General features: G+C 41.1%; 1 protein-coding gene across 18 annotated transcripts in view; it reads left to right on the top strand.

The window, feature by feature from the left end:
* Nucleotides 1-13,175, top strand: part of TSNARE1 (t-SNARE domain containing 1) — a 485,628-nt gene that overhangs the window by 285,913 nt on the left and 186,540 nt on the right. For all 18 annotated transcript variants that reach the window (XM_049828098.1, XM_049828073.1, XM_049828090.1 and 15 more), the window contains one exon: nucleotides 5,760-5,832. In XM_049828098.1, the coding sequence (XP_049684055.1) occupies nucleotides 5,760-5,832 (73 nt within the window). The remainder of the gene's footprint in view (nucleotides 1-5,759; nucleotides 5,833-13,175) is intronic.

Below are 13,175 nucleotides of genomic sequence, written 5' to 3'. Positions count from 1 at the left end.
CCACGCCGGAGCAGGGGGATGCCCGAAGGAGGCTGTGACCCCATGGGAAGCCCACACTGGAGCAGGTTTTCTGTCAGGACTTCACAGAGGACCCACGCTGGAGCAGTCTGTGCCTGAAGGACTGCAGCCCAGGGAAGGGACCCACGCTGGAGCAGTTCGTGAAGAACTGGAGCCCGTGGGAAGGACTCATGTTGGAGAAGTTCATGGAGAACTGTCTCCCATGGGAGAGACCCCACAGTGGAGCAGGGAACGAGCGCGAGGAGGAAGGAGTGGGAGAGACATGATGAACTGACCACAACCCCCATTCCCCATCCCCGTGTGCTGCTTGGGGGAGGAGGGAGAGAAAATTGGGAGTGGGGTTGAGCCCAGGAAGAAGGGAGGGGTGGAGGAAGGTGTTCTAAGGTTTGGTTTTATTTCTCATTATCCTGCTCTGACTTGATTGGTAGTAAATTAAACTAATTTTCCCCAAGTTGAGTCTGTTTTGCCCGTGACGGTAATTGGTGAGTGATCTCTCCCTGTCCTTATCTCGACCCATGAGCCTTTCATTATATTTTCTCTCCCCCGTCCAGCTGAGGAGGAGAGTCATAGAGCAGCTTTGGTGGGCACCTGGCGTCCAGCCAGGGTCAACCCACCACAGGCACAACGAAAGATTTTACTAGCTGGCTGGTTCCAGGATCTCTTTATTCATCGCTGTTGAGGTACCCTCTGCAATGGTCTCACCTCTGCCTGATGATCTTGTGGCATCTCACCTCCCACAGCCTCTTCATTTGTCTTTTGGTGGACAGGAACACTCTTCATGTTGTGTTTCTGCGAGCCCCAGGTAGACGTTGGATTAGCATGCTGAAACTCGGCACAACTATTTTAATTATGCAGTGCGGTGCTACACTTTCTGAGATGGCACTGACCGCTAAGACAGCAAAATAGAGAGGAAGAGCGCACAAGCGAGCGATAGGGAGAGAGAAACTCCCCACACTGGCTGTTGTTCAGTCCCAGAGGAGATCTAACTCAGTCTGTAATTGCTGTTCTGGATAGCTTCTGCCCTCAAAACAATTTTCTGCTGGTCTGTTGTTGCTTAGGCTGAATCAGTTTGATTTATAGAATGTCATTTTTTTCTCCCAAGCCATAGACAAGAGAAAAATATTTGTTGAAAGGCTGTTGCAGCAAGATTTAGTTTTTGCCCATCTAGCATCAGAGAAGCTTGCTCACTTTTTATATTGTTTTTTCCCTTTCCCTTCCTTCCCCTGTAGAGCAGAATAGGGACAGACGAACACCATGCTCTGATTAGTCTTTCTGTGTGCTCTGGATCTGTGGTTCACACATGGTGGACCACAGGGTAGGAGATGGCCCAAGGATGTTGCAGATGGGACAATACACAAGGAGCATCTCAACATCTCTTTGGTAAAACATGACATACAAAACAAAGGATTTTTTTCATTTTGGGTTTTTGGTTTTTTTTTTCCCCAAAGATGACAAGGACTAGGGTTTTGTTTTACTTTGTTTTGTTGTGGAGTGCTTACATATACAGAAATACACAGATGGACATTATGTTACATCTTTCAGAATCTCCTTCAGGTTTAGTTTGTAGCTCTCCTGGTTGCTTGTTGCAGGGTGGATGGTGGGGCAGAATGGGACCTCACTTGTAGAATTCAGCATCTCCTGAACATTGAGTCAGCAATTAATTTTGATGCTAATTTGTAGTCCTTTAAAAAAAATGGGTGGATGGTTTGTGAGTACACACAAAAGCACATGTGCTGAATGGGATAGACCACTGATATTTCTGATTGCATTTTTTTCTACAAACCTAAGGCAAACATTCTTAGAAATAAGTGTGACTCTTCCCTTGAGGACCTGAGCTGACATTGATAAAGGATGCTGGGATCTGGCTAAATGTGAGAGAGAAATTATTGACAGCACATGCTTGTTCTGTGTCCTATTGAGGAGAGCGTGTTTCCCCTCTCTGGTTTATTTAAGTCCGTTCTCGTGGCTGGAATACAGAAGTGTCCTTATGATAACATTAAGGTCAGGGCTGTGTTAGAAGTTTTCGTTGTGGCTGTGTTAGAAGTTTTCAGTGTGGATAAATCTTAACCCCCCTAAGCATGAGAGTGGAAGTGAGAGGAGGTTTACTTATTTGCTGTCTTGGCAAATACCTCAGTAATGTTCATTCTGTGGGGAAATGGGCTGCTGGGATTTATGGTTAGGTTGTTCCCATCTTGGTAACAATGTCTGGGTTTTACAACCCGACTTGCTCCCAGATTAATTTTAAAAATGATTAAATTGTGGTCTTGTTCAAGTAAGAAATGGGAAAAGGAAATTTCTAGTTTATCTGCAAAATCGTATTTCCAACCGTTTCTGTGCCAGAGTGGGAATTTCAGATTTTTTTCCAAAATCTCAGTAGTTTGCAGTGACATTATTCACTTACTGAGTCAGGTTAAATGACTCCGATGGTCCTGCCATTTTAACCTAGTACTTTCTGTTAAGAAGTTTCCAAACTTAACTTTCCCTAGTGAGAGTTAATCCTCCAGATCTTCAGGGTCCCAAACTCTTCCATTGCTCTGATTTTCTCATCTGCATGACTTGTTTATTGGTACTTCTCTGGTTTTTGGTTATCTTTAGCTACTGCCATTTCTTTTTGCCATCTCTAATTTTACTGTTGACTACTTTAATTCTTTTTGTTCCAGCATTGATGACATTAAATCCTGTCTACTAATCTGAACAATGGATTTCTCCTTTGGAGAAAAAATCAAAACAAAACAAAACAAAACAGAGGATTTAGATGAAACAATTTAAATCTGTCTCCCTCTTGCTGTGGAACGTAGTGAGTGAATTGTTGCCAGACAGGAAAGGCTGGTGTTGATTAAAACCCAAAAACCCCAGCCTAGTTACCTGGCAGGGAGGCAGCATTTTTGGATCGGTGGCTTACTGTTGTACTCTTGGTTTCTGTGGAGTCAGAGAGATTTATGAGGAGCTGTATTTCACCGTGAATTCCGCATAGTATGTGTAAATGTGGGAAACCAAAGGCAATCTGATTTTGCTAACAAACTCCAATGCCCGGCAAGTTCAGAGGTACTTCATGATAGAGCTAACCTGGCAAGAAGGAGCAGGAACATAGCTCCTAGGTATATTCCATTATGGAAGGTCTTTATTTCTGGCTATTTTTCTTTCTTCTATTTTTTCTTTTGTTTTGCTTACATATATCAGGGACTTTGAAACTTCACATTGCCAGGTTAAATTATTCAACAGATTCCTTGCTTCAGGTCAGATTGCTTTGTGCTCTGTGCTTTACAACTCACCCCTGTTTGTTTTTCCTTAAATACAGTAGTCGCATTTTTTTCTTCCTAGCAACTCAGCGGCTGGCTTTAACTAATGCATGTTTACTAAGCATTAATTTTAAGTGTTGCTACAATGTTATGAAAAGGATCTATACTCTGCAGCAGCAGATGGCTGTTTTGTCCCAAGTACCTGGATATAAATGGCAAATCTGAAACAGCACTGTTCATATACAGCATTGAATTTCCTTTCTCATTCTTCCCTTCTCATCATAATATCCGGGGATTGGTAAGCAGACAGCCCAACTCCTTGCAGTTAAATTACCTGAGAAGGACCCTAGGAGGAGTCAATATATCATCTGATCTTTGTTAGGCCAAATTGCCTGCTTGTTTTATTCCAATGGAAAACACTTCGCAGGCGTGGCATGTATAATTTGCTATATTGCAATAACCTCTATCTAACCAAGTGTACATGGAAAAACATGTTCATGAGTTTTAAGCTGCATTCACTTAAAGTGCTGTAAAAGAAGCAGAATAAAATAAAACAGACTGACTGAAGGGTAGAAAGAATTTTGTTTATGTTGCAAGTAACAGAAACCAAAGACTGATGTCAGTGGCAATTTAACCAAGAGAGACAAATGAGCATTCTGGGCTTTTTTAGTATTATTATTTGTTTGTTTAATTTTTTCCTCAATCATCTTTTACCAAGCAATTAAATGAGAGGAGAACAACACATTAAAGTTAATTCTCGGTTCTACACATTTTGCTAAACTTCAGCTTTCTCCTTTCAAAGATTTTCACAAAAAAAACCCCAAAACTCCCCCACCCCAAAAAAATCACAACTAATTTCTCCTCATTTCCTGGCAATGATTTACTACCACAGTGCTCAAGTGCAATCTCAAGTTACTTAAACTTCATTGCTTTTACAAAATATTCTGCAGTATTTACAAGTTATGAATAATACCATACATAATTAAAGCTTCATTATGCTTGACGAGTGAATGAATGAAGTCCATTTTGTGATGCATTACCCAGTCTTTGGTTGGGGTTTTGTTTTTGTTTTATTATGATTTCTCGCAGCTTTTTAAACCTTTTGTTCCTCCCACTTCTTCAGTTATTCAACAATTTGGTGTATTCTAGAATTCAAAATGGGACTCCCAGGCTTCATCGCAAATTAATGCAAGCCTATTGCATTGTATGATTAAATGTTATGCCACTTATATTCTCATGACAAACTTCAGTAGAAAGGTGTGGATTCATTTTGCACCGTTTTCTAAATTTGCCAGTAGGGCAGCTGAGTTCTTTGAAAGGGAGGTGGAAGCATTCGGACCTTTTGGCATGAGGGACTAGAGTTGCAACAGGACCCAAGCAGATAAATGAATTACTGTGCAAATAGCCTCGGGAGAAGCAGATTCTTAGGAAATGTTTTCAACGCTTTAGAAAGCATCCAGTGCTGAGTTCCCCAGTACAAGGGGTACATGGACATACTGGTGGCCAGCCAGACTGTGGAGTCCCTGTCCTTGGAGATACACAAAACCAAGTGGATGTGGTCCTGAGCAACCTGCTTTAACTGAATGCTCTCAGAAGGGGTGTTGGACTAAATGATTTCCAGAAGTTCCTGCCAACCTCAATATTTCTGTGATTCTGTGATTTGTACAACTTAACAAAGTGCATCTTGTTTGAGTGGTGGGTTTTTTCCTGCTCTGCTAATGTTGCCTTACTGGTAGTGCATTTAGCAGTATCTATATTATTATGTCTATTATTGCTAGATTAATTCTTTTTGTAAGAGATGGTGTCATATGAAGGTAACATATGCTCACATTTGCTCTTATGTATGGTAAGTCTTCAGAAATGAGGGAAACAAACTACTGGCAATTTGCTATGTTTTACCTAAGAAAATTTCAGTGCTGAATCTAGTTACTCTTTTTTTTTTTTTTTTTTTTTTTTTTTTAATGCTTGGAAACATATAAATGAATCTGTTCATCAAACAGGTCTTTCCTTATTGCCTTACCAATAAGGAGATTTCAAATGCAGTGAGTTTTTGATCATATCTCAATCAGTTTACCAATAGTATTTTATCAGATTGATGCTAGGCTGAAAGATAGCCCTTTCTACATAAGAATCCACAGTCTGGGATGAATGGCCTGCATCAACAATAACTTTTCTAGAAAGAGAAGTGTTTGCTGCTGTTGGTTTTATTGTTGTTTTTTCTCTCTTAGTCTTCTGCAATTCTGAAAAGCAGATATATAATCTGATCATTCTACTTGTTTCTTATAGAAAGCTTGAGTCAACTGGCTGACATAGATCCAGCAAACCATGGCTTTCAGGAGATTTTTGATTTACTGTGGGAGCATTATAACTTTTTAATTTAATTTTACACAGATGAAGTTTGCCAGGTTTATTTTTTTCTTTGCAGAGCTTGACAGTGGAACATGCCTTTTATGCTCGGGTATTACCCATTCATTATTAATGTTAGACTTTCTGTCTTTTCAGAGTGACATGTTGGATGTGAACCAGATCATTAAAGACCTGGCCTCCATGGTGCATGAGCAAGGAGACACAATAGGTAGGTATCACATTTAAAATATGGGCTTTATTACCCTCCTGCACCATTCCACTGTGCTGTTGTGTGGTCCCTCATGAGAAGCTCTTTGTTGATGCTGCGATTATTTTTCCTGTGTTTTGGGCATTTTGTACATCAGTGATGTTTTGTTTTGACAAGCTGCCCTGTGCAATAGGGTTCTCATATTAAGGATAGTTAGCTGGTATATTTAGCATAAAATAGAATTCACAGGGAGATTAATCCATTCCCTTTTGACTGTAAAAAGGAAGCTGAGGAATACAAAACATTAACTGGAAAGGGATCTAATTCTTCCTTTCTACCTGGAACTGTAATTAAAAAACAATAGTCATAGCAATTATTGTTATGATTATTGATGGCGGTGGAGAAAATTAAGCAGCTTGCTTCTCCTAGGTGGAATTTTCTTTCCACATTGCAGGGTGTGTCTGATTAAATTTACAGTAGCCTAACATCATGATGAGCTCACATGCATAGTCTGAAGTTTCTGCCCATTAGTTGACCTCCTCTTGCTCTCCAGTGCTCCTACCAGTGGCTAGAAGCATGGTAGGGAAAACTTGGGAAAAAAGATGAGACTAACCCCTAGTATTATCTTTAAGAGCAGCCCATCACGGACAGCCACCACTTTTTGTGAGTAGAGAGATAAGACACAGTAGCTCAGCTCCTTTTAAATTCCCTCTGACCCTTGTCTTTGTCACTGCTGTCTTCTGATGCAGCTAAGAACAATCGGACTTTTTTTCTGTACCTCTAATTTTGTGTATATATGATAATACTGTGAAGTGCTTCAGAAGCAACTGTCTACTTCCAAATGTGAGAGCTGATAGTCCCAAAGCCACACTGAGGGACCTAAACTCCAGAGAAGCAAGATTTCTGGAGATATTTCTAACCTGCTGGAGTTCTCATTGGAGCTCCTGGGAGCTGGATCAAGTCCTAAGACAGCCGTATGTAGATCATAAAAGAAGAAACTCTTCTCTGCTGTTTATTAATCATTCTGGATTTCTTTGCCAAGCTCATACCTTTGCAAGTTTCCATTAGCATAAGATATCTCCTTTCACACTGAAATGAGGTAGCTGCATCCCACTGAGAAACACCACTCAGGATCACAAGGGCAGAAAAAAATCAAGATGATATCTAAAACCAACTTCTTAGTGTTTGGTTTTTTGGGGTTTTTTTTGTACTCATGCTTGTTTGGAAGCTCATTTTTGTACATGGATAACTTTGGAGCCTGATTCATCTCCTAAAAGCACATCAGATGCTAATGCCTTGAGGGACGTGACAACATACATCAGCTAGCTTCAAGATCCTTGCGACTCCTTTTCTTAAGGCAATATTTATTATTTTAAGATGCTGCCCATGTACAGAAGCGACCCCAGTATTAACTTGCCTGTGAGAAACAGTTAGACTAAGTAGGACGTTTTGTCTTTGAGCCAGCATAAGGTTTTTTTGCTTTTATATCTGACACATTCTTTCTTCTTCCTGTTTCACTGCAGCAGATTTTTAATAGTTTCTTTAGGAGTATCTTTTCAGCCTGGCAGCCAGTCAAGGTATCTTCCCAACCAATCTCTGAAAGGTCCCACCGTTTATCTTTTGACATTCATATTACACAGAAGTAAGTGAGATTAAGAATCAGGAGGTAAAGTAAGTCGAAACTCCCACAGTGAAATTTCAATAGCAACGATGATAAAAGACAATTCTCTTGGCACTTGTTTTTTTTTTTTTTTTTTTTATACATTTCACTTACATGCATGAAATGAAAGCTCCGTGTGTGCTTGTTTAGGAAACACAGGGAAAATACATATCCAGGGAATGTGAGGTGCACTACTCAGCAAAATGCTTCCAGGGCTGTAGAGCAAACCACTCTCTGGCTCACCTGAGCTGGCCAGAATTAAATGGAAGAGCTTGTCTGGTCTATGTGTGGCACAGGCAGAGTAACCCATAATTCTTACAAAAACCTAAAAGTAGTTTTGCTAGCGTGTGGGCCAGTTCCTTAATGAATACATCCATAACACTCCCTAGGGTAGAGAGCAATTTCTGTCATGCAAGGAGGAAATAGATGAGGGGAAATGCAAGCTCGGGGCAGCATATCTCTGTTATTTTTTGTCTTCTGCAAATAAACTCCATGCCTGTGTTCCTAGTCGTGGCATCTCTTTGATATGAATATTTAACTAAGCATTACCATATCAGTGAGTCCAGGCCCTTGAAGCCAAAACAAGACAGTGGCCTAGGTTACTTTTAAATCAACAGAAAGAGCCTTTTCAACAGAAATTTACAGGAGCTCTTGGCAAAAGCATCCCTATGCAGCTTTATCACACGGGGTGCTGCTGAGGGGAAAAGGTGCAAGGAGGAGGGTATTAATAGGAGAAATTAATTGGCTGTGGGACTGGTGTTGGCAACATGGTTTGGGGTTCTATAACTATGGGACCCCGTTGGCAGATCAGCATCTGCTTGGGGGAGTTGAGATCCACCTCACTAGGCAGGGCAAAACTATTTTCGCCAATAGCATAGCTGACCTCCTAAGGAGGGCTTTAAATTAGGAATCATGAGGCAGGCACAGGGCGACCAGCAGTCCTGTGTGGGAGCAATGAATAAAGGGCATGGGACAGTATGGCAGGAAGGGTTCACAAAGTCATCAAAATATGGCCTGGGCTGTGTCATCTCTAGCAAGCTGCCTACAAGGCATCGCTGTGGACAAACACCCCAAACCTTCTCCAGGAGCTCAACGTGCTGGGGTGCATCTTAAAAGTGCCTGGACGCTAATGCACACGGTATGGGGAATAAACATGAAGAGTTAGAGATCTACTCGCAGTTGCAGGGCTATGATTTTGTTGGGAACGTAGAGACGTGGTATGGCTCCCATGACTGGAGTGTTGCATTAGAAGGATACGGGCTCTTTAGGAAGGACAGGGGTAGGAAGATGAGGAGGAGGAGGAGTTGTCCTTTATGTAAGAGAGCAGTTGGAGTGCTTGAAGCTCTGCCTGGGGATGGAGGAGCTTATGTGTTAGGATTAAAAAGAGGACAGGCAAAGGGGATGTTGTACTGGGAGTCTGCTGTAGGCCATCTGATCAGGAGGAGCAAGTGGATGAGGCCCTCTACAGACAGCTAGGGACAGCCTCACGTTCACAGGCTCTGGTCTTCAGGTGGGACTTCAAACACGCCGCTTTCTGTTGCAGGGACAACACAGCAGGGCATAAACAATCCAGGAGGTTCTGGAGTGCATTGATAATAACTTTGGGGATCTGATGCACAAATGGCAATATCTCCAGATGACTAGAAGAGGGCCATCTCCAATGCTAAACTTGACTCTCATGGTAGCAGAAGGGTTCTTCAACCAAAAGCATCCAAGGCAAGGATTAAGGACTTGGCACTGTGAGAAATAAATTACACTGGTGCTGATTGCTAGAGGAACAGTCACTTATTTCTATGCTCATAAATGGCCACTCAACTGAACTACAAGTGCCTCAACGGCTTGAAATATTCCCAGTGTTTCATACTGCACGTCATTATTTTACATGGTCAAGCTTGTTCTTCCATTTGCCATGCTGGAATAATTAGACATAGTTCCATGAAACTAATTTTGTAACTGGTGTTGGGGAGAAGAGAATCCTTAAATCCCCAGTTCCTCTGAAGAAAGCATCCACATCACAGCTGCCAGTATTTGTATTAGTACCTCATGAAGGCAAGTGCATTTTTGTCCATTGTTTGTGTTGTAACAGAGAGTAAAGATGACCTGAATAATACAGTTCTTGCATTCTTTTTGCCTAAGGCAAAATAAACTGCTGTTGGTTTTGTTTTAGAAGAGCTGTTTTGCCATCCTACCTGTGTATGTAACCTTACTAGTTATGCCAAAATAACATGCAAGATCTACATCCCTTATCTAAACTGCTCTAATTCAACTTTCATCACTTATATCACTGTTTGCAGATCCATCACATTTCTCCAAGCCACAAGGAAAAACCCATGTTGTTCTGAAAACTTTTTACACTTTTAAAAGAGTCACATTTCTTTCTCTGTTGGCCAATTTTAGAACCAGCCTTCTGCCAGTATATCTGTAACCTCCCCAACTCCCTAAAGTGGGAAGAGATCCCAAGGTCACCCAAGATCTCAAGAGATATCGAGCACCTCGTTTAAGATTACAGCAGCAGAGACACAGCAACTAATTTACCAGTCCTCTACCTCTTTACCCAGACCAAATGTAAACAAATCTTTTTGCACAGCAATTCCCACTTGCGGCAAGAAGACCCCACTGTGTCAAGTGAAAGACTTCCTCAGACTTTCTTTTTTCTTCCGTTACTTATCCAGGCTTAGATCTTGGTGCTACTAACCTTTCACTTCTCTCTTGAAGCCTGGGCATTTTGTATTTGAAAATAATAGGGTGAAGAAACTTCATTACGTGATGTAAAGTGGATGCTCCCTCGCTTTACAGACATCACTACGTGGTATCTGTCAGGCTAGAGCCCACAGACCTGCCAAGAGAAATATAAACACGGCAGCTGGTGCTTTCCTTCAGTCTCGGAAGAGCTTCCTGATTGTGCCAATATATTCAGTCCTCAAGTAATGCTGGTGTTCAATGGCATACCACATTGTCACTTCTTGCCTAATGATAATAATAATAAACCACCTTCAAAATAAAATATATTTGCATGAATGCAAATGTATTGCTTAATTTAGAATCCTTTGAATGTGGAGAGGGTTTTTTTAGGTTTGGAGGTTTTTTGTTGGTTTTTTTCGCAGGTGAAATTAGCTCAGTTTTCTTGCCTGTTTTATCACTGTTGCCTTTCTGACCTGAAATCTGGTTTAACACGTAGATACTGTCAAGAGTCAAGGGGGTCCATTAGCACCCTTCCACACGTGTCCTCCTCCAGTCTGCCTGCCTGAATGGCACAGCCAAGAGTCTGTTGTCAGATGCTTTCATGCAAACCAAGCCGGGAAATCGTTCAGCTGGATCCTTAACTAAACTCTCCCGAGTTATGTGTCTCGGTTGGGACATCTGCAGAAAATGAACACATCTTGAGAATGGTCCCTGAATACCTGAATGTAACAGCTTTAATATCTATGTTCGGTTGAATGTGGTCTGCAAAGTCTCTCATTTGGTTAAGTTTCCTAAGAGATCTCAGAGGAGGCTATTATGTGAATGGGTACATTTACGTTCTTATTGGTTCCTGATGAATTGGGAAAGCTGCTCTTGGCTTCTCTTGCTTTCAGCTACTTGTTGAGACATGGAGTTACATGTCAGTACAGAGCACAGCCCATGCTGGCAGGGTACACTGATGTCTGAATCAGTGACAATCCATTCTACTTCCCACTCGCTTCCCAAGGAACCTCCACTCTTTGTTCATCTTAGGTATATACCCTGTCATCAGTTTGTCGTTCTGTTGTCTAAGTCAAACAAAGCTTTATTTTAAACCAACCCAGCTGCTGAAATTGCATAGTATTACTACTCTTAATTGCCTTGTAGGCAACAATTTTAAGGTCGTGGTGTTTTGTATACCACTGGCCTTGCTCTCCCTGTTTATCTGGACTGCAGCGGTGGTGGCCTCCGTTATCACTTTTCACACGTCCTTGGCTTCGGGCAGCACTGACGAGTCTGTAAGGTGCTCGGTTTCATGTTAGGCATGGGTTGATGGCCACTGCTACAACTGAATTGCTGGAGTCAGGTGTGGGCTACCATGCCCTCTGACCAACTAATTTTACTTGGGATAATAGGCAGCACGAAAAATGAATGAGCTTTTGTGCCTCTTTCCCGTTTCTGCTCTTGGTGAGTGTGTTTTTGTGTCTTTCCTTGTTGTATGTGGCCTTCTACATTTAGCTCTAGTGCTGACAGTGCTGGTAAGACAGCACATGCTGGTTTATAAGGGAAAGAATAATGGGTGACACTACACTTGCAAATTTACTAATGCCTAAAGATTTGTCTGCTGTTCTGTGTTTGACCCTCATAATGTGACTGGGCTGGTATACTTGCAGTTAATGAGCCAGCTAATTTTGTACAAGAAACAAGGCTCTTCCTTTTATGAGGTTTATTGCCACCAGTAGGATTCTTCTCACACCAATTTATCCAAAGTCATTTTGGGGAAGTTGGAACTGCTGTGCTCTCAATTTCTAGTAATGCTGCAATTGAGCAGTAAATGTCATAAAGGCAGAAGCTGCCCAGGTGGTTGGTTTATTTCTGCTGGGAGGTCTTACACTCTGCCACAGACTGACTGTGTTTGGGAGGCCATGGCTTCAGTGGGTTAAGTAAAACAAATGAACCATGTAAAGCAAAAGGGGTCAAGCAAGTTGTAAATATCAATGACTTTACATTGTAGGTATAATATATGATCTTTCCAAGGCAGCGAGCAGAAATAAAGTATATTTCTTTCGATGAATCAACACCCCCATCATCCTCATTTGTTCCCGTGACAAACTGGGATTGACACTTTATGAGACTGAGCTATAGGACTTGATAGCTTATGCACTCAGCTGCATGATGGAAGGCGAGCATTGTGTTGATTGTAGACAAAAGTGGACTTCTGAAAAATCCTGCATGCAAATGAAATGAAGGCATTTTTCCAAACTCTGTCAATTCATGAGCTGGATTTGGAAAAAACAAATATAATTATTTTGATCCTTTCTTTCTTTTTTGTTATTTTAAAGAAACGGTTTTTATTACACTTTGAATAATATTTTCTTTAACTTGGATGTCTTACAGAATTAAAACAAAGTGTTGAGTTTACATCACAAGGAGAACGAAAGACTGTGCTATGGACAAGTAGTTGGAATTTCCCAATCAAAGCTAGACTGAGTGCTGTTTTGCTTTTTAAATTATTTTCAGAGATTATTTTAAGAAAAAAAAAGAAAAGCTGGCATGCCCATAAATGTCTGCACATAAAGTGTTGTGTTGAAATAATTTTTTTCATCAGATAAAGGAGGAAATTGAAAAAAATAAAAGCGAAAAAGGTCTATTGCCATGATATAAGATCCTCCCATGTGCAAATTTTATGGGATTAAAACTAGATCCTTAGATTACCCAAAGCCATATGAGAGCATCGTATGGGAACTGTGGATACCTCGGATGATAGTTAGCTGAAATTGTACACCAGGCAAAGAGGGCAGAGGCCATACCATGCACCCTCAGGAAACTCTTCATATACTGACTCTTCTCCTGTGGTAAATATCAGTAATTTGAGACCACTTGTCTCTGTAAAAAAAGAACGGTAAATTGCTTTGCATCTGCTAAAGTGGTAATATTTCTGCACTCTGTCATTTAGCACAGAGCAAGCGATATGAGTTACCTTATTCTCTGGTAGGATTTGCTATTTTCCAATAGATATACGTAGGACAACATTTGAATTTTA

This window comes from Accipiter gentilis, chromosome 2 (genome assembly GCF_929443795.1).
Source record: "Accipiter gentilis chromosome 2, bAccGen1.1, whole genome shotgun sequence".
NCBI classification, from domain to species: Eukaryota; Metazoa; Chordata; class Aves; order Accipitriformes; family Accipitridae; genus Astur; species Astur gentilis.
This window is presented reverse-complemented; position numbering and strand designations above follow the sequence as displayed.